Source organism: Loxodonta africana, chromosome 5 (genome assembly GCF_030014295.1).
Source record: "Loxodonta africana isolate mLoxAfr1 chromosome 5, mLoxAfr1.hap2, whole genome shotgun sequence".
Lineage (NCBI taxonomy): Eukaryota > Metazoa > Chordata > Mammalia > Proboscidea > Elephantidae > Loxodonta > Loxodonta africana.
This window is the reverse complement of record NC_087346.1, coordinates 84,672,717-84,694,057: the sequence shown is the minus strand read 5'-3', so window position 1 is coordinate 84,694,057 and position 21,341 is coordinate 84,672,717. Positions and strand designations below refer to the sequence as shown.

At 37.0% G+C, this 21,341-nt stretch overlaps 1 protein-coding gene across 1 annotated transcript; it reads left to right on the top strand.

Moving 5' to 3' along the window:
- The first annotated feature begins 679 nt into the window (after positions 1–679).
- AMTN (amelotin) lies at positions 680–16,284 on the top strand. The gene is made up of 9 exons (XM_064286306.1): positions 680–829; positions 5,420–5,503; positions 6,623–6,688; positions 7,577–7,892; positions 9,827–10,092; positions 11,687–11,722; positions 12,949–12,975; positions 15,560–15,830; positions 16,214–16,284. Exons 1-9 carry the CDS (start codon positions 776–778, stop codon positions 16,282–16,284), a joined length of 1,191 nt encoding a protein of 396 aa, XP_064142376.1. The 5' UTR covers positions 680–775.
- The last annotated feature ends 5,057 nt before the right edge of the window (positions 16,285–21,341 follow it).

Sequence of the window (21,341 nt, the reverse complement as noted above, 5' to 3'; positions counted from 1 at the left end):
AAGAAGACCCCCAACGAGATGTATTGACACAGTGGTTGCAACAATGGGCTCAAACATAGCAACGATTGTGAGCATGGCCCAGGACTGGGCAGTGTTTTGTTCTGTTGTATATGGGGTCGCTATAGGTCGGAACCCACTCGATGACACCTAACAACAACATAGAGCTATGTATTTTGGTGTTTGATTTATAAATTCATTGTTAGGTCCCGTCGAGTCAGCTCTGACTCATGAAGACCTTATGTATAACAGAACAAAAACATACATGCTAAAACAAGTACAGCTGGGAAGTCATTTGGGAAGGAGATAGAGGTGAAGACAGATTTCAAAATTTTTTTTATTTTTGGCACTTTTTTTTAATTACACAGATCTTGCCTTCCTGAAATACCATCCACTCAAACAGTAGACATTGGGTAATATGATGTCTGCAGCTAATAACCCACCTAATGAAGTGTTGGGAAGTGAAAGAAACCAAATGATTTCATATTGGCAGCTAACTCCTGATTGGTCTCTCAGTTATCAGTCTCCTGCAACTCAGTTTAAATTCCCTCCACCAACTATCACAAATCAAATGGTAATATTTTTCACCAAACTGGAGAAATTGACCAGACTTTGAATATTGCTTTGCCTGTGTATTTTGTCAGCTGTACATAAAGGTAACATTAACTGACCGTGTTTCAAATAGGACATTCATTCTTTTTAAGTATCACCTCTCAAAAGGAAAAAAATGGAGTAAAATAGTAATGCTGTTTTGTTGTTATAGGTAGCAATTTGAAACATGAAGACTACGATTCTACTGTTCTGTCTTCTAGGATCAACTCAGTCATTACCGGTAAGCACAGCATGTTTATTTACGTACCAACCAATTTAGCAGCATATCTACCGGTAGACCTATCTCTCTTCCTACCCCCCATCAAAACTGCTCTTTTCTGTGATCCATTCCCTTAGTCTTCTGCTTTTATTTTCCAGGATGAAAAATGATAAGTTCATTTATATTAAAAAAAAATTTTTTTTTATATTAAGGTCTTGATGCATATTCCAATGTATTCCCATTTTTAAAATACATCCACTCTATCGTGGTAGAATTTCAATCATTTTGGCAGAGCAATAGGTAGAAATTCGGGAGGAAAGAAATGCCTCAGGTTGTATCTGGTCAAAACCTTAGCAGACAATTATTCTATTTTCCAGGAAGAATTTAAAAATTTCTTGGCTACTAGTTGTTTGTGGCTAAAGAGGTAAATTACATTTTCCAAATTTTCTAATTGCAGGCAAGAAGCATCTAGGTTTTATAAACTCTAAAAATGGTACCAAATTATGCAATACCAAGGGAATATTAAGGCACCCCAGAGGCACACTGAAAGGTTGGCAGTTCAAACCCGCCAGCTGCTCTGCAGGAGAAAGATGTGGCAGTCGGCATCCCTAAGGATTTACAGCCTTGGAAACCCTATGGGGCAGTTCTACTCTGTTCTACAGTGTTGCTATGAGCCTGAATTGACTTGAAGGCGACAGAATGGGTTTAAGGGAATATAACAATCTGGGGAACGCTTTTGACTTAGAACACTTCATCATAAAATATGTTTTGAAAGAAGGAGCCCTAGTGCTTAAACATATACTCGCATTGTCTTCCATTGTTTTATAGACAGAGACGGTTGCTTTCAATCTCTAAGTGGGCTGCTCTTTGACTGTTTGAGATATTTAAGTATGGACAATTGAGAAAAAAATTAGGAGATATTTGACATGAAATAGCAGAACAAAAATATACAACCCTTAGTTGAGCTTCCAGCTCACTTGACACTTCTATAGCCATTCATACAATCAACAAATATCTATTGAAAACTTTCTTTACGTTAGACACTATGCTAACAGCTGAATATACGATGGTAAGGAAATCAAAAAACAAACTATGATCCCTCATGGTGCTCAGAAGGAGTATAGATATTAATCAAATAATTTTTTTTAGTTGTTAGGTGCTGTTTAGTCGATTCCAACTCTGTGTACAACAGAACGAAACACTGCCCAGTCCTGGGCCATCCTCACAATCATTGCTATGCTTGAGCCCATTGTTGCAGCTACTGTGTCAACCCATCTCCTTGAGGGTCTTCCTCTTTCTCGCTGACCCTTTACTTTACCAAGCATGATGTCCTTCTCCAGGGACTGGTTCCTCCTGACAACATGTCCAAATTATGTGAGATAAAGTCTTGCATTCTCACTTCTAAGGAGCATTCTGGCTGTACTTCTTTCAAGACAGATTTGTTTGTTCTTCTGGCAGTCCATCGTATATTCAATATTCTTCACCAACACCATAATTCAAAGTCATCAATTCTTCTTCAGTCTTCCTTATTCGTCATCTACCTTTCACATGCATATGAGGCAATTGAAAAATACCATGGCTTGGGTCAGGTGCACCTTAGTCCTCAATGTGACAGTTTTGCTTTTTAATATTTTAAAGGTCTTTTGCAACAGATTTGCCCAATGCAATACATCATTTGATTTCTTGACTGCTGCTTCAAAACGGGTGTTGATTAGAGATCCAAACAAAATGAAAAATTTTTAAATAGAAATGTTAAATTATAACTGACTAGTTCAATGCAGGATATGAACAGGGTAAGCTTACAGAAGGTGGAGCAAGACATGATTAACAAGCCCCTGTTTATTTCACTCCAAATATGCACTTGTCTGACTTGAAAGAAGTTGCCTATGAAAATTTAACCTTCTAATCAAGTTAAATTAGGAAATTAATTTTTCATAAAACAAATAATCTATCACTTCAAATAAATTTATCAGAAGATTTTTTTAAATAAGGTTTCTCTAGTGATTTCAAACCAAAACCAAAACCAAACCCAGTGCTGTCGAGTCGATTCCGACTCATAGCAACCCTATAGGACAGAGTAGAACTGCCCTGTAGAGTTTCCAAGGAGCATCTGGTGGATTTGAACTGCTGACCCTTTAGGTTAGCAGCTGTAGAACTTAACCACTATGCCACCAGGGTTTCCAAATTACTATGAAATTTGTGAAATTTCAAGATAAATAAAACTTTCCAGGAGCACAGTTCTCATTCAAGGTGGGCTGAGTAGTAGAGTGCAAGCTAATACAGATTGTTAATAGCCAATAATGCGAGAGCAGCTAGACAGGTAGAGGGGATAGGGGATGGGGGAGATGGTGCTGAAATGTCTATTAGCAATAGAAACAATATTTATCAAATGAAAGATCAGATCACATGGGCAAGGTATTTCTTATTATTTGTAAATGAAATTTATTGAATTATCATAAACGCATACAAAAATAAATCAACTGGTAAATGCTGACACATACGTCAGCCTAGAAATTGTTTTCAGTAGATCAGAAGTTTGAGGACAGATTCCAGAGGAGAATATTCTGAGCAAAAAGAGAGAAAACAGTAAGACGAGTCAAAGTCCCTGGAAGTGGGTCCCTTAGCGGAAACTAGGATTTCATTCTTTCAACAAATATTTATTTAGCACTTACTGCATGCTAGGCATTAATGTATCTGCTTGGGATGTATCAGTGAATAACACATGAGATTTCTGCCCTTGCGAAGCTTATATTTTAGCAGGAGGACAAATGATAAATGTAATCATAAACCAGTAAGTCACATAGTATGTTAGAGAGTGATGAGAGCTATGGAGAAAAGGACACAGAGTAGAGCAAAGTGGACCAGGCTTGTCGGGGGAGTGAAGTTGGTGATGGAGCAGAATGCATATTCAGAAAAGTGGTCAGGGTAGGCATCAATAAGAAGATGAATTTGAGCAAAAATTTGAAGCAAGTGAGGGAGTGAAACAACTAGATATCTAAAAAAAAAAAAAGGAAAAGAAAATTCAGACAGAAGGAGCAAATGAAGGGGGGCTTGAGACAGGAGTGGGCTTGACTTGTCCCAGGGACAGCAAGGAGCCTGGATGGCTGCATCAGAGTGAGCGAGAGAGAATGAGGTGAGGCGGAAGGTCAGAGAGGCACTGAAGGCCTATCTCCTGAAGGTCATTGCAAGGTCTTTGGTTTTTCCTCCAAGTGAAATGGGAAGTCAATGCAAGGGTTGAGCAAAGGAATGGCAAAATCAGTTTTTTGCTTTCAAAGGTTTACTCTGTCAGCTGTGCTAACAATAGATTATAGAAGATGAAAAGACTTATTTAGAGGCTCTAAACTTACATAGGAAACCCTACTGGCATAGTGGTTAAGAGCTACAGCTGCTAACCAAAGCGTCGGCAGTTCGGATCCACCAGGCTCTCCTTGGAAACTCTATGAGGCAGTTCTACTCTGTCCTATAGGGTCACTATGAGTCAGAATTGGCTCAACAGCAATGGGTTTTGTTCTATACTTACATAGCAGCCCTAGTGGTGCAGTGGTTAAGGATTCGGCTGCTAACCAAAAGATTGGCAGTTCAAATCCACCAGCTGCTCCTTGGAAACGCTATGGAGCAGTTCTACTCTGTCCTATATAGTCGCTATGAGTCCAAAGGGTTTGGTTTGGGTTTTTTCATACTTACATAATCTTGAAACTTAAAGGGACCTCCAAGCACGGGTAATGTCAACCACTCCTTTTACAACTGAGGGGAAAAAATTCAAAGTCAAACCAAGAGTCAGTGGTAGCACGAAGTATTGATTCAGTGCTTGAGGTCCATGCCACACTGAACCTCTGGGATAAGGTCAGGAGCAAAGGCCGACTTGGCAAACCTGGTCAAGATGCTTCTACCTGATTGCAGAGGATGTGCTGAGAGACACAAATGGAAGAATTCACTTCTTAAAGCCCAAGAGCACTTTCTGGGATTCTAGTACTGGCTCTGCTACTACTAACCATGTCACTTTGAGCAAGTCACTTTGCTTCTATGGGCCTCCGTTTCCTCATCTTTAAAACAAAACCATACAACTAGACCATAACAGTAGCAGGGACATTTCCACTCAAAAAATTCTGTGATTCTTAACATACCAGGGAAATACCCTAGCCAAGAAGGGGACTGAACTTCTATTACAGGAAATGACATGTAAGGCATGAGGCAAAAGAAGGAAGCTTCATGAAAATGCTGTAGAAATTATGGCAATTTACCTTCAAGCATTAGATAAAAGTAAATGTGCACAGAGCTAAGGTGCAGACCATATATTTCATGTCCTAACAAAGGACGACGGCAGATACAGATAAGACAAGGGAACTGGAAAATACCACCAGAAATCCCATGTGCCCTGCCCCGCCCTCACCACTCTACCCGACCTACTCTGCCATTTTTCCACCCCACAATGCCATGGTGGAGCACAAAATGGTCCATTCCAATCAGGGAATTAAAAGTGTTCCAAAACACGCAGAACATAAAGAAAGGCATTTTTGCATTTGGTGACAACTCCCTCTTAGTTCCTGGGCTTAGGTGGATTCAAAACCTCAAACACAGTTCTGCTTCATCAAATATTTGTTACCACAGAAGCAGCTCAACCCTGCTTTGGGACTTTCTGCAGCAAAGCTTGTTCCGGATCAAGCAACACTACTAAACCAACAGCAGCCAAATCAGGTAAGTGTCCTTTAAGAGAGAACATTTGCAAACCAGGAAAGAAAACATATTAAGACTACTAGATTTAAAACCAAGATTTACACAGCCTCATGACTGAACAAGAGTAAGGCTTTCCATCTGAGAGAAAAAATAAGACCCGGTGCATTTTATTTTTTAATTTTTGACTAGGAAAAGCAAAGCATCTTTATCCTTTTCTATTTTGTCTGAATAATAATTTTGTTTAGCAACAAAAGCAGGTAAACTTTGAAAAGGAATAAGTAGATCTATTCATAAAAGTTGGTCGTCTATGCCCTTGACATATCACATGTGATATTTGCCAGAGTTAACAGGGATTGAGAGGTGACCTATGCAAATACCTGCAGACTTCCTTATGTCTTTATTACAATTTTGTTGTTGCTGATGAGCTGATATATTGTAAAATCTGTTTCTTTGAAACATATTTAAATACTTTTGAAGACTGTACCTATTGGCTACAAGCCTTCCTCTACCCAAAAGGACCCTCTCCTTACCTACATCTAGGCTTTATGAAATAGTATAATCAGATAATGCCAGAATCTAGAATTCTCTTTTTAGTTCTATGACTGTAATAGAACACTGAAGCCAGGAGACAATCTTACTCCTTAAGGGACCTGAAACTCATACGATTTGAAGTCCTCCTTTAAGGAAAAGAATATAAAATTAAATATGTAAAATTGGGTCCTAAGGTGAATATTGGAGCCCTGGTAGTATAGTGGTTAAGAGCTCGGCTGCTAACCAAAAGGTCAGCAGTTCGAATCTACCAGCTGCTCCTTGGAAACCCTACGGGGCAGTTCTACTCCATCCTATAGGACTGCTATGAGTTGGAACCAAAACGGCAATGGGTTTGGTTTTTGTGGTTTAAGGTGAATATTTATTTAGAATGAAAAAATAAAATACAACATTTTTAAACTATAAATACCATAACTCGACACATTGCCAGGGTGCCTCCTGGGGCCTTGGAAGAGGGCAATGCAAGTGAGAGGCCCTTCACTGTCAATCCCCCTCTGACTTGAGTATAGGTTAGTAGAACATATCCACCTTTGACAGGTTAGAGGGCACAGAGCTTCTCTTCTCTCATACATCAATTTCAATGCCCTGCAGGTCTTCCCTTCTTTGAGTCTAATACCACTGACCCAGCTGCTCACACTGGGGTCAGATCTGCAACAGGTAAGTACTCTTTTATATCATTTTCATACCCATTGTTAATATAATACTTAATGTTGAGCATACACACACATACACACATATTCATTGTACATAAGTCGAAAGAGAGGAGACACCAGAAATTCAAGGAGTGTTGGATGTCAAACAAAACATCATAAAAAGGCTTTCATAAAGAGAGAATCGCTAAAGAAATTAATCTAGATTCACATCTTCTCTAATGCTTCTTATCTCTTCTCTACGCTCCTCTGCTGATCCCACTGCAATACCTCTTCACTGCCCCCTATATTATTCACATACCCAAATAAACACTATGAATGAATCATCGCCCCAACAATAAGAGCAAACTAGAAGGCATTTTTTTTTTTTTAGAAGGCATAGAAAGATCTTCAGTCTTCTCATAGAATCTCTACATAGTTCAATCTGTTTGGAGGAAAAAATAATAAGTTCCTTTCCTTGATAGAGTAGATTTTTTATTTCTAGTCATCTAGTCCATAGTTCAGACTAGATATTGTATTCTGTCCCTCAGTCTTCATGTGGTTAACAATGAAGGAATTCAATTCTTCATATGAAAGCCATCAGAAAAATTCCAGGAGCTGTTGCTGTTATATCCAAAAAGAAAAAGCGAGAACAAAATCACCTAAGTAATTTCAAAGAGAATGGGTTAAATGATAAAGAAAAACTTGATGTGAGGAAAATTATCCCTGGATGTTATGGTTGTACATATTAGTACACTTTGTACTTCAACTCTATATCTAATCCACATGAAATAGAATTCTCTTATTTACATAATAGTCGCACTTTAAACACATTTCATATTTACTAAATACATTTTCACTTTTTGAGTGTTCAAACTGAAAAAAAAATTACAATAAAAATCTTATTGCTCTACAGCTAAATCCTGCTACAGGAATGGCACCTGGTACCCAGACCTTCCCACTGAACTTGGGCGGGTTGACCATAAAACAGCAGCTGCAATCACAAGTAAGTTCAACAACTAGCCATCAGATTACCATTAAGGAGTATTTTCTCTCAGGTGAAAGTCTAAAGAAGGGGAAGAATTTTTTCAGACTTCTTTTAAATTTTACCCAGACAACATGCAATGTCCTACCAGAAGTAGAACAGTCTTTGGCAATTTGGTTCTTGCTGAAACTCTGTGAAAACACACTCAGAAAACGGGGCATGCTACCCCATAACCTCTCTAGAATACGTTTTTAAGGAGGAAGAAAAATGTGAAGAGTCTGGGAAAATTAAAAGTGAGGAAGGTAAGGGGGGAAATCGAAAGGTATCACGATTGTTCTCTATCACTATTCTGTTTTCTGTTGAACACTTCCTGGATGACCATGATCATTCCAAAGAAAAATTATGAGGCTGAGAAAGTCTGTCTTCAGCAAATCTTATCCTCCCTTTGTTTGTACCCTTTTTCCACACCTCCTCTCAAGTCTCTAAAGGCTTTCCAGTTCTTTACCACCTACTATCATCACTTGCTTCCAGGAAAACTCTGGAAGACCTACTCACACTAAGATGTCATTACATTCTTAGAGTATCACACCTTTCAGAAGTGTACATATTTTAACTACTAAGCCCAAAGTTTTACCTTCTTGAAATCTGTCCAAAACTTTATAGGCTCTCAAGAAAAATATGATGATCCTTTTATGGCTAAACTAAGTACTTTTGGATAACTCATTCTCCCCAACACATGACCTCAGTGCTTATCATATCCACATACTGGCCTGATTTTTCATAGAAATGTTTTTGTTTTTATTACATAAGTAACACATGTTAATTATAGAGACATTAGAAAATACAGATAAACAAAAAAGAATAAAATAAAATCACCCAGAATTAAACATGTCAACATTCTAGGAAATGTCTTTCCAGTCTTTTTTCTATGCATGTTTAATCACATTTTTAAAAGAAAATATGTTCTTAAACCAAATAAATGTTCTAAAACCAGATAAACCAAACCAATTGCCACTGAGCCAGTTCTGACTCATAGTAACCCTAGAGGTTGCAGTGTAGAACTACATTCCACAGGGTTTCCAAGGGTCTGATCTTTCGGAAGCAGATCACCAGGCCTTTCTTCTGAGGTGCCTCTGGGTGTGTCCAAACTTAGTACTCAAGTGCTTAACTGTTTGCACCACCCAGGGACTCCATCTCAGGTTCTAGAACATCCTTTTTTCCACTTAATACATTTTAAATAGTTTTTGCTTTTTAAATATTCATTTATAACATTGTTTTAAATGATTGCTTAGTATCCCATTGTCCTCTAAGTCCTCTATGGCTGAAAATTTAGGGTGTTTTTCTTTGCATCTACAAACAATGAGATAGAGGATATCTTTATAACTCCTTATAGCTAAGTCAATGTTCATATCCATGATTATTCCTTAGAATCAATTCTTAGGAATAGAGTTTTTGGGTCAAAGGACACACAAAAGTGTAAGACTTTAATACACAGTCTAAAATTATGAGGCATGAGTGTATCCTAACCATTTGCCTGTCACTGGGGATACCACCAGGTTTCAATAAGAGCAAGTTTGTACCAAAAAAATCTGAGTTTAATTACAATATTAATTAAATTCTGCATCATAAGCAAGTGATGTTTTCCTCTGTACCTTTATTCGTCCAAAATGGCAACTCAAGAGACTGTACTACTTCATTTATTCATATTTGTAAAATTCTGTAGCATTATAACTAATTTTATTTCTTTTTAATATTGAGACACAAACTTAACCCATTGCCATTAAGTCGATATGGATCCTTCGCTTAAAGTATGTCCTGCTTATTTATACCTTGATACTAAAAGTTACTCTCTGAAAAGGACTTGAGAAACATGCAAATAAAATCAGGATCTCTTTACTGCATGATCCTGGTGTAATCCATATGCTGACTGCTCAACTTCAGTCTCAATTGTTTCTCTGCTTTAACCTTAAAGCCAGACTCAGTACACCTTCATCTTCTTCAGAGTATCCATCCACTTGAGCCAAAGGCATTAGTGGGCACTATAGATGTTACTGAAGGTTCAGAGAGGTTTGACATATTGAACACTCCCCAATACACAACATATATCAATTGCCATTCTCCATCTCTAGGCCATGCCACCACCAAGGGTCCCCACACCTAACTTTCTCTTGTGCTCCCCAGACCCTCCCACCCTTCCACTTCCCATAGAGAATGACTTATTCTCTGCCAGAACCCTGGGTGTTTGTCTTCAGATCTCATTTATCAAGTCAACGCCAACATGGTTAAGAGTCAACTCTAGAACCTCGCAGCCTCTGGTCAACTTCCAGCTCTGTACTTACTATGTGATACTGGCCAAGTTACTTAACCACTCAGTGGCTTACTTCCTAATCCTTAAAATGGGAGTTAAAGTAGAACCTACCTCTAGAGCTGTCATAAGGATTAAACGAGTAAAGACAGGCAGTCCCCGGATTATGAATGCCTGACTTATATACAACATGTGGTTATGAACCAATCCCCTTAAAGCCTATTATATTAAAAATTCAGGGTACATACAATGGTTCATAACAACAAACTTTGCAACATACATCAACACATTATAATTATTATTACTGAATTATTATGTTAAAGATATCTTAGTGTATCTGTAAGTGCTTCTTTAATGTTTTTATGCATAGAATGTTACACTACGTATTATATATTAAGACAAACATTTGACTGATGTTAGATACGAACCGTACCTAACTGTTCCCACTTATGTACAAATTCCACTTAAAGACAGATTTAGGAACGAAACTCATTCCTAATCCAGGGAATTCCTGTATATGTAAAACATTTAGAACAGTGCCCATCCCATAGTAAACACTCCTAAGTATTAACTATTATTATTTTAAATCATTTCTCCAGCAACAACTAAGAAGAAAATTTTTATCCTCATTATTACATTGATGAACAATTAAATTACCTTTCATCACAATTTTACTTAGACACCTGTGGTTTCCTCTTTGTATCTTTTTGTCTCTTCCACCCCAACTCACCTTTAAAGAAGAATTTCAATTATGTTTTCTCCCAAATCCCAAGTGTCCTGTCCCCCCAAATTTGCTTTCCCATGGCCACTCTGGAGGTTTTTTTTTTTTTTTTTTTTTAAGTAACCAAGGACCTGACTGAGTGTAAGACTCTTTCTCAAATGCATCCACTTTCTACCTATTGGCATTATGGATATTGCTGTACAATCTGTCTTAGGAAATGATAAAGATAAGAGTGTATTTCCTAAGACTTCACAGCCTTTACATTAGTTAGTATTAAAAAATCCATTGTGACTTTTCTGACAATGAATTTTCCATAGAAATAAGAATCTTTAAAATCCTTTCTTTGACAAACTCTAGGCTAGCTGTTGAAGTACAAAAGCGTGTTAGAGCACACCAATGGAGAACCCAAATCCTTTTCAGCTGTAAATTCATAACATTTAGGGAGTCGCCAGTGATAATGAATATATTTCTCATCTAGTTCTAAGAGTTCTGCCAGTACCAGGGATTACTGAACAATATCACCCATTATTTACTACCAGTGATCTATTTTAACAGCAAAATATCAAGGCAACCATTACTAAGTTAAATACATATATGCGAATAAATCTTTATTTTAAAATAGCCATTAAATATTTTGATGTCTCCTCTGAGAAGCCACGATAAAAGAAACACATGCATTTTATTTTCATTACTACTTGGAATAATCTTTGGTTTGAAGATAATTTGGGATCAAAATTATTTTTGTTCATTCAAAGTTATTAACTTTCACCTTCTAAATATGCAGCCTTGGACAAGTTTCTAAATCTCTCAGAATCTAACCTTAATTTTAAAAATTGAATGACTTCTAATTTCCATCTAGCTCTATGAATCTGTATCTATGATTAAAGATAACACAGAAACAACAAATATTTTATCTTTTTAAGTGAGTCTCAATATTTACATCTTTGAATATATTTTTATGTGCCAGAACTAATCTTTCAATATTTTTTAATAAATTGTTCTGTCTTTTTTTCAGCTGTTACCAATTATTGTAGCACAGCTTGGAGCCCAGGTAAGATTTTTTAATATGATACTGATTTCAAATCATCTTGGCATGAAATATTTATCTTGCCTCGATTTACCAGATATTTGCAAAGTTTCCAATTTAATTTGCATTGTATGAACATTGTCATAACAGCAGCTAACACTTATTGAGCACCTACTACATACCAAGTATAGTTCTAAGTACTTTACCATATTATTTAATCACAACATCTCATAGATAATATTTTACTTTTCGATTTGAAGATGAGTAGTGGAGATATGCACAGTCAGCAAATGTCACAGATGAAGCAAACAGTTAAACCTTTAAACCAAGCTGTTTAGAAAGAAACAAGTTAATGGGATTAATTTAATGATTCCTGGGATTTATTTTTTAATCTCAAACATATTTTTTTAACTATATATGTTTTCACTAGAAATGTTACATGACATCTTCTCTCCTCTCTAATTTATTGTTAAGAAAGGTAATCCTTGAGATCATTGACAAAATTACCAAGGTCCAAGATCAAATATCAGTATCAGATGACAGCTTTTATTTCTGAAAATAGAACCAAATGTAAGATTCGTGTCAACTCCTAATTCCACATCTAGGAACAAATCCCAAGAAAATGATTTGAAATATAGCAAAGGTCTATATATAAATATATCATCAAAATAATATTTATAGTAGAGAAAAATATTGGGTACAGCTTAAATTTACAGTAAAAGGAAAATGGTTAAGTAAACTGTGCAACAGAAGAGCAAATACCATGTAGCCATTCAAAATTACATGTATTAAAATTTGTCGGTAACATGGTGCAATCTTAAAAGAAAAGACAAAAAGTGGTACAAATAACATGACTTCTATTATGTAAAAAACAAATGTGTGGAAAATATCTGAAGAAAATACATTAAACTTTGCGTGGTGGGATTGTGGCTTTTATTTTTACTCTTCATTGCTTTCTGTATTCTTCAAGTTTCCTCCAACATCCATATATTATTTAATAATCAGAAAAATATCATTTTTAAAAGGCATGTGACCTCACATCACTTGGATAATATATGTTAGTGGTCCAATATCATAAGATGACTTGCATTTTGTGATACAGATCACAAAGGAAGTTTAAGATATTGTGGGAAATACAAAATCTCCTTTTATAAACCATAAAAATATTTAAATTTTTAAGTTATATGATACATATCTTGCCTATAATATATTAAAATGTCTCTAACACCTTGTATTTATTTTGCTTCTAGGGTGCTATCCTAAGCTCAGAGGAATTGGTAAGAAAAAAAAAAATTACTAACATTTTGAATTATTTTCATTTCTACCGTAATTCTGTTTTTGGTCCTCACATAGCCTCTCTTGACCACAAACCATGAATTTGGTGCACATTACAATAGACTGGCCCTTTTTATAGGTCCTAGCATTCGATTCGCCTTTATCTAACTGGCCATTGCACCATCCTTCTCCAGCTACTTTTCCATTAATTTGGCTTAACTTTTTTTCCCATATATTGATGTCAGATTCAGTTCATAATTTTTAAACTTTATATTGATTAAAATTCAGAATTATAAAATATTGAAATGTGTTCAGAGGTAGAATAATATAAATATTGATACTTCTTACAGAAAATACTCATTCTCTTGAGTTGGAGTTTTCATTTTTATGAGAAAATATGTTCTTTTTCTCGCATCTGGCCATGATTAATCAACTCTTTCCTACACATATGAATAATTAAAGGGCTAAAGCTAAATAAAACTTACCATTATTGGGCACTTCTATGCATCATTCCCTCATTTTTAGGGGAAATACCCTGAATTAACATGGTATCTAAATTTGACAACAAAACTAAAGAATTGAGGAAATATCTAGGAGTACAGTTTTTAAACAATCTTTTATTATGAAAAAGAGATTTGATAGATTGTAAATATAATCAATTATGGAGTTAATGGCTGTTTTGCTAACATTGGTACATGAACACCCACATTTACCAGTTTATTAAACTTCTTTTATACAATAAGCACCTCAGCAAATCTTTAACATATATTGTCTTTAACCTTCACCAAACTACAAAGTAGAGACTTTTAACTCAGCTTTACAGATAAAAAGAAACTGCAGCTCAAAAGAGTAGATTAGATCCAAAACCATTTTTCTATTCACTATACCAGTGGTTTTCAAACTTTTTTTAGTACAACCCACGGTAACAACTGCATTTTCATGCAACTCAACACACCACGCACACATAACAAGTTTAAGAAACAATACCTTTACTATGTGAAATGCACTGTAGTAGTTTATGGTATATTCTCTTTGCTTTTTAATGATGGTCATCACCCACCTTTATGATTCCAAAACTGTACTTGTCGCACCACAGATTTGAAAAATTCTGCATCCTACTTCTGTCTCTCATCCACCATAAGTCTAATTCTGGTTTCAGTACCTCTTAAATCTAAGACCAAACCAAACCCATTGCCGTTGAGTCGATCTTGACTCATAGCGACCCCATAGGACAGAGTAGAACTGCCCCATATGATTTCCAAGGAGCAGCTTGTAGATTCGAACTGGCGACCTTTTGGTTGGCAGCCTCAGCTCTTAACTTTAACCAGGGTCCCAAATCTAAGACAGTGCTTCCCAAACTTCAATTTGGACCACAAAATCACCATCCCTTGAACTACTGGCTAAAAAATGCAGATCGCTGGGTCCTGCTCCAGACTTGTTCATTCTCTCTAGCAATGGAGCCTAGGAATTTGCCTTTTAACAAATTCCTCAGATGGTTCTTATGCAAACTAAAATTTAAGAATCACATGTGAGAAAACTGACCTGTATCTTAATTATGAGCCCTCAACACTTTTTACTGTATGAGAACACAATCGATAATGCTAGTCCCAGAGAACTGGCTCCTGCCTGTACTCTCTCCACACTCAAATGATATCAAATTATCTCATCTTAGGAGAAACTTTTCACATTAATATTTTTCCAGGAAAAAAAAAAAAAAAACTGTAGGCAGCAATAGCATTCACTTAAAAAAAAAAAAAAAGAATCCCACTGCCATTGAGTCAATTCTGACTCATGGCGGCCCTATAGGACTGAGTAGAACTGCCCCATAGGGTTTTCAAAGCTCTAAATCTTTACAAAAGCAGACTGCCACGTACTTCTCCCCTGGAGAAGCTGGTGAGTTCAAACCTCCAACCTCTCGGTTAGCAGCTGAGCACTTTAACGACTGTGCCATGTGCAAATCATTGATAGTCCAGTAGACAGGAATGCCTTAAGTAACCTCAAGGAATACACAAGTGGCCAAATTGCCAAGAGAAATATATTTCTGACCCAATATTTCAATGCTTTTGAAAAATACATCAAAAGAAACTTGGAGGAATACAAACTATGAGGAAGAAGATTGATTAATCTACTTGAATTAATTTTTCCATTAATTTTTAATTCCCTTTTTTTATTACTTTTTTTTAAAACTAATTTTTATGGGGAAAAGAAAGGCTATGGTTTAGGTAAATAACAGAGCTCATCATAATTGTATGGATTTTTTGCATTAGTTCTACCTACAGATATTCCTGATAATAGCAAATTACAGATTATTCCTTTTCCTGTGAATCGCTTGATTCTTGCTTTCCTTATCTGAAGGCAATTCAGCACAGCAAGGAGTCCCAATAATGAAACTAGCATCAGGCTTGTCTCAGGACACGGAGGCATTTCCACTGAGGAATGCCAAATCTTTGTTGTTTTCTCTGACTTCATCCTCCTCATTCTGCTCTTCCTACACAAACTCGTTGCCCTCAAAGGAGAAAAGGTGGGTTGATCAGCCCTAAATGTGTTCCTTTTAACTTTGTTTTCTGTTTCACTCCCTCATTATAGCCAATGGCCCCACAAATCTTTGCAGGCCTCCTCATTCAGCCCTTGTTCCCAGGAGCCATCCTGCCTACCAGTCTGGCAGGGGCTACTCCAGAGGTCCAGGAGGGAATCCTTCCTGCAGGACAAGCCGGATTAAATCCTGCCATCCAGAGAACCCCAGAAAAGCACCCCTCCACTTCCAGTGACACAGACTCTGTGTTTGGAGTGACCACCCCTGCTGGCCTCCAACGGGGCATGCGCACCACCGGGGAAACCACCACAGAGTCACCAAATGGTAAGTTCTCCAAGGCTGGAAAATGCCCAGTGCCCATGAAAATCATCTGAAGAGTAGGAGAGGAGAGTATTTTGTCTTGTCTCACCAAATACAGATCCAAAGAAAATGAGGAAGCCCTTCTACCCATTCACAGTTGATTCCAGCGACAAGAGGGAATATTTTTACTGAGCCGTAGGTTTGAGGATATGCCACCAACCCTACTGTACTAACCCTGAAAAAAAAGACATTTAATTGCTGGCATAACATACTTCCCATATTAGGTCAGGGCAGGAAATATTTGGAAACAGACTGTTCTTCTCTTCACATTCCCTTCCTCCCAAACACTAGCCCATAACAAATGCAGTTAATCAATTATGATATTCTTTTTCACTCACTGATCCTAGATGAGCCTCAGAACCTTCTTTATGTAGTACTACAACCAGACACTAGTAATAGACTGGAATTAGCGCAATAGATGAACTAGAATCTTCTGCCAGTATCCTCAGATGGGCCTAATGAAGTATTAGGAAAAAAAGCTCTTCTAGCAACAAGTAAAGATAATCGTTTTACCTGTGGGGATGTCTAGTACCAAGTATCTTTGGAGATGACAAAAGGATGACTTGATATTGATATTTCTGCTCCCGGGGGGGGGGGGACTTTGATTTCAAGTCAAAATGTAAAATTTAAATGTGCTTTTATCTGCATTTAAAAGATGTTTTATTTTCTTCCAGAAATCCAGTGAGCCGTTTATAATGTTTTCAACTAAACTGATACTAAGATTTATTGATACATGTGAATCTTCTTCATTGACCATATTATGGAATACATTAAGACACACTGAAGAATATAAGTAGAAATTAATACTTACTTTACCTGAAAACTTTCTTGAAGTTCCAGAAAATATATTCTACCTAGAGAATACAGACTTCTAGAAAAAAGTAACTAAATGGAAAAATTTGTCTTTGGAATATAATATTATGCCACCTCTGACCTGAAAGACATGTATATTAAAAAGCATTTTGAAAATTCACTCTTTTTCTTCTTTGGGGATGGAAGAAAATTGGGACCTTTCAGAAACTATACCACCTGAGGACACTTAAATGGTAATCTACATATAGGACTTTCTTTGAAATTAGGGAGAATTGTGGTCAGGGAAGGGACACCCAGCCATATGAGAACAAGTTCAGATTTTCTTACAACCACTTATGACCCACTCTCTCTCAGAAAGCCACAGATTTAATTTTCAACAAGCAAAGTACTTTTGATCATCTAAAACATACAGTAGCAACAAAGAATTATAAATCATGCTGCCTATCTTCAACTCGCTTATATTAGAGCCAGAGATTAGTGCATTTGATATTTAATTTTGGTATGTTTGAGAGTGGGAAATGACACTGATAAAAGTAATCACAAAAACAAACCAAAATGATACTCTTTCCCCACACACCTAAAAGGTAGAATATTATCTGATTTAAACTTATAACCCAGAACACTGCAATTGGTTCAGAGTGGGAGGGGTCAAGAGGAATTCATGCAAACAAAAGAAGGTATGGACAGAGTTAATAATATTTCTCACTACATTCAATTCAATCAGTCAATATCAAATCACAAAGAGGCAGACCCTGATGGCTTCAGCAAGTGACTAAAACAAAGAACCAGGAAACCTCCTGGAGGAAGAAAATTCTTGGAATTACCAGAGGCAAATTCAAAAGATTAATATACAGAGCTCTTCAAGAGGCCAGGAAGGAGATCAGGCAAAACTCGGACCAAGCCAAGGAACACACAGACAAAGCAACAGAGGAACTTAAGAAAATTATACAAGAGCATAATGAAAAATTTAACAGGTGGCAAGAATCCATAGAGAGACAGCAAACAGAAATCCTTAAGATTAACAATAAAATTTCAGAATAAGACAACTCAATAGAAAGTCATAGGAGCAGAGTTGAGGCAATGGAAGTCAAAATTAGTGAGACTGAAGATAAAGCACTTAACACCAACTTACTTGAGGAAAAACAGATAAAAGAATTTTTAAAAAAATGAAGAAACCCTAAGAATTATGTGGGATTCTATAAAGAGGGATAACCTACAAGTGATTGGAGTACCAGAACAGGGAGGATAACAGAAAATACAGAGAGAATTGTTGAAGATTTGTTGGCAGAAAATTTCCCTGCTATCACGAAAAATGAGAAGATATCTATCAAAGAAGCTCATTGTACCCTACACAGGGTAGACCCCAAAAGAAAGTCATCAAGAAATATTATAATCAAACTTGCTGAAACCAAAAGAGTGAATTTTAAGAGCAGGTAGGGATAGACGAAAAATTATCTACAAAGGAGAGTCAATAAGATTTAGCTCTGACTATTTGGCAGAAAATGCACAGGCCAAAAGACAACACCTCAACAACAAAAAGACAAACATCCCAGTTAAAAAGTGGCCAAAGGATATGAACAGACACTTCACCAAAAAAGACATTCAGGTAGCTAACAGACACATGAGTAAATACTCACGATCATTAGCCAGTAGAGAAATGAAAATCAAAAACAACAATGAGGTACCATCTCACCCCAACAAGGCTGGCATTAAGCCAGAAAACACAAAGTAATAAATGTTGGAGAGGTTGTGGAGAGACTGGAACACTTATGCCCTGCTGGTGGGAATGTAAAATGGTACAACCACTTTGGAAATCCATTTGGAGCTTTCTTAAAAAGCTAGAAATAGAAATACCATACAACTCATCAATCCCACTCCTTGGAATACATCCTAGAGAAATAAGAGCCATCACAGGAATAGATACATGCATACTCATGTTCACTGCAGCACTGTTCGCAATAGCAAAAAAATGGGAACAACAGATGAATGGATAAACAAATTATGGTATATTCAGATAATGGAATACTATGCAACAATAAAGAAAAATGATAAATTCTCAAAACATCTCACAACATAGATGAATCTGGGAGGCATCATGCAAAGGGAAATTTGTCAGTCGCAAAAGGAAAAATATTGTATGAGACCACTATTATAAGAACTCAAGAAAAGGTTTAAACACAGAAGATAACATTCTCTAATGGTTATGAGGGTGGGGAGGGAGGGAGCGGGGTTATTCACTAACTACATAGTAGACAAGAATTATCTTAGGTGGAGGGAAGGACAACACACAATACAGGGGATGTCAGCACAATTGGACTAAACCAAAAGCTAAGAAGTTTCCTGAACACAACCAAACACTTCAATGGACAGAGTAGCAGGGGCGGGGGTCTGGGGACCATGGTTTCAGGGCACATCTAGGTCAATTGGCATGACAAAGCTTACTAAGAAAGTTCTGCATTCTGCTCTGGTTAGCGGCATCTGGGTCCTTAAAATCTAGCAAGCGTCCATTTAAGATGCATCAATTGGTCCTAACTCACCTGGAGCAATGGAGAATGAAGAACACCAAAGACACAAGGAAAGTACTAGCCCAAGAGACAAAAGGGCAACATTAGCCAGAGACTCCATCAGCCTAAGACCAGAAGAACTAGATGGTGCCTGGCTACCACCAATGATCGCCCTGACAGGAAACACAACAGAGAGTCCCTGACAGAGCGGGAGAAAAGTGTGGTACAGAACTCAAATTCACCTAAGAAGACCAGACTTGATGTTCTAAGACTGGAGGAACCTCAGAAGATATGGCCCCTCGACTCTCCATTACCCCTGAACTGAAACAATTCCTGAAGCCAACTCTTCAGACAAAGATTAGACTGGACTATAAGACATAAAATGGTACTTGTGAAGTGTGCACTTCTCAGTTCAAGTAGATACATGACACTAAATGGGCAGCTGCTATATGGAAGCAGCATGAGAGGGCGGAAAGGGATAGGAGCTGGTTGAACAGACACGGGAAACCCAGGGTGGAAAGGGGGAGTGTATGCTGTTACTTTACAGGGATTGCAACTAGGGTCACATAACAATATGTGTATAAGTTTTCGTATGAGAAATTAACTTGAGATGTAAACTTTCATCTAAAGCACAAAAAAAGAAAAAGAAACCAAATGACATATTGCATTGGGCAAATCTGCTGCAAAAGATTTCTTTCAAGTGTTAAATAGAAAGATGTTACTTTAAGGACTAATGTGTACCTGACTCAAGCCATGGTGTTTCCGATCACCTGATATGGGAAAGCTGGGCAATGAAAAAAGAGGACAGAAGAAGAATTATACCTTTGAATTATGGTATTGGCAAAGAATATTGAATATACCATGGACTGCCGGAAGAACAAACACATCTGTCTTGGAAGAAGTACAGCCAGAATTCTCCTTAGAAGCAAGGATAGTGAGACTTCATCTCACTTCTTTGGACATGTTACCAGGAAGGACCAGTCCCTGGAGAAGGTTACCACGCATGGTAAAGTAGAGGGCCAGCGAAAGAGAAGACGACCCTCAACAAGATGGACTGACGCAGTGCCAGCAACACTGGGCTCAAGCATAGCAAGGATTGTGAGGATGGTGCACGACCGGGCGGTGTTTCGTTCTCTGGTACATAAGGTTGCTATGATTTGGAACCAGCTCGATGGCACCTAACAACAATTAAGACAGATCTGCCCTACAACGTGTTTTCCTTTCCCATCTCCTCTTTCTCAGGTGCTGTTTTCCCACGTTATAGGAGAAAGACCTATGTCTCTTCCATCATTCTTCTTACTGTGGAAAGACTCTCTGTCAGAGAAAACCTCCAGGACAAAAAAAAAAAAAAAAGGAAAATTTGAAGTATTGCTGTTGCTGTTGAGAGTGTAAATGGCCTTTTACAATGCAGGTAGTTTCTAGTTCTTAGCTTTCAACAAAATTAAATGAGGACCTAATGAAATTGTCAGGTGATTCCTCATTAAATATAATTTTTGATGGTAAATCACCATGAAATTTTCAACATATAACTGGGGAGGAGATTTTAAAATATACATATGTGAAAATGCTCAAAGCTGGTAAAGTTTGATCTGATGATCCTTGGGAGTCCCTGAGATCCTTTCAATGGACCAGAAAGATAAAAACTTCCTTAAAATAATACTAAGATTTTATTTTCCTTTTTTCATTCTCATTCTCTCAAGAGTGTACAGCGGAGTTTTCCAGCAGCTACATACGTGACATTGACACAGACACAAATTGAATAGAGAAGCAGATACAAGGATCCTATTATCATCTATTAAAGACATTTCAAGAATAAAGCAATTCTTCTCACTCAATTTTACCAATTAAATTAAGCATTCTTCTCCCCAAAAATTTTAAACTTATTTTTCATTTAAAAACACATTATTTACAGTAACATTTAATGGGTTTGTTGTTATTTTTAACAAATTAATAATTAAAATTTTTTAATTTCTCAATTTTAATTTTTAATTGGTAAAGATTGATAGCTATAGCTCACATAAACAAAAGCAAAATTACAATCAACACAGCAGGTTGGCCTGAAGTGCTCCAGTGGCAAAATTCCTGCAAGTATTATCTCATTAAGTCAGTGTTTACAGCTTGAGAGTTGTCTTAGTCATCCAGTGCTGCCATAACCGAA

Coding starts and splice junctions, on each gene's coding strand:
- AMTN (XM_064286306.1), top strand. CDS start 776: ATGAAGACTACGATTCTACTGTTCTGTCTTCTAGGATCAACTCAGTCA. Junction 7,893..9,826: donor CCATAACCTCTCTAGAATAC/GTTTTTAAGGAG, acceptor TGTGCTCCCCAG/ACCCTCCCACCCTTCCACTT. Junction 11,723..12,948: donor TAGCACAGCTTGGAGCCCAG/GTAAGATTTTTT, acceptor TTTTGCTTCTAG/GGTGCTATCCTAAGCTCAGA.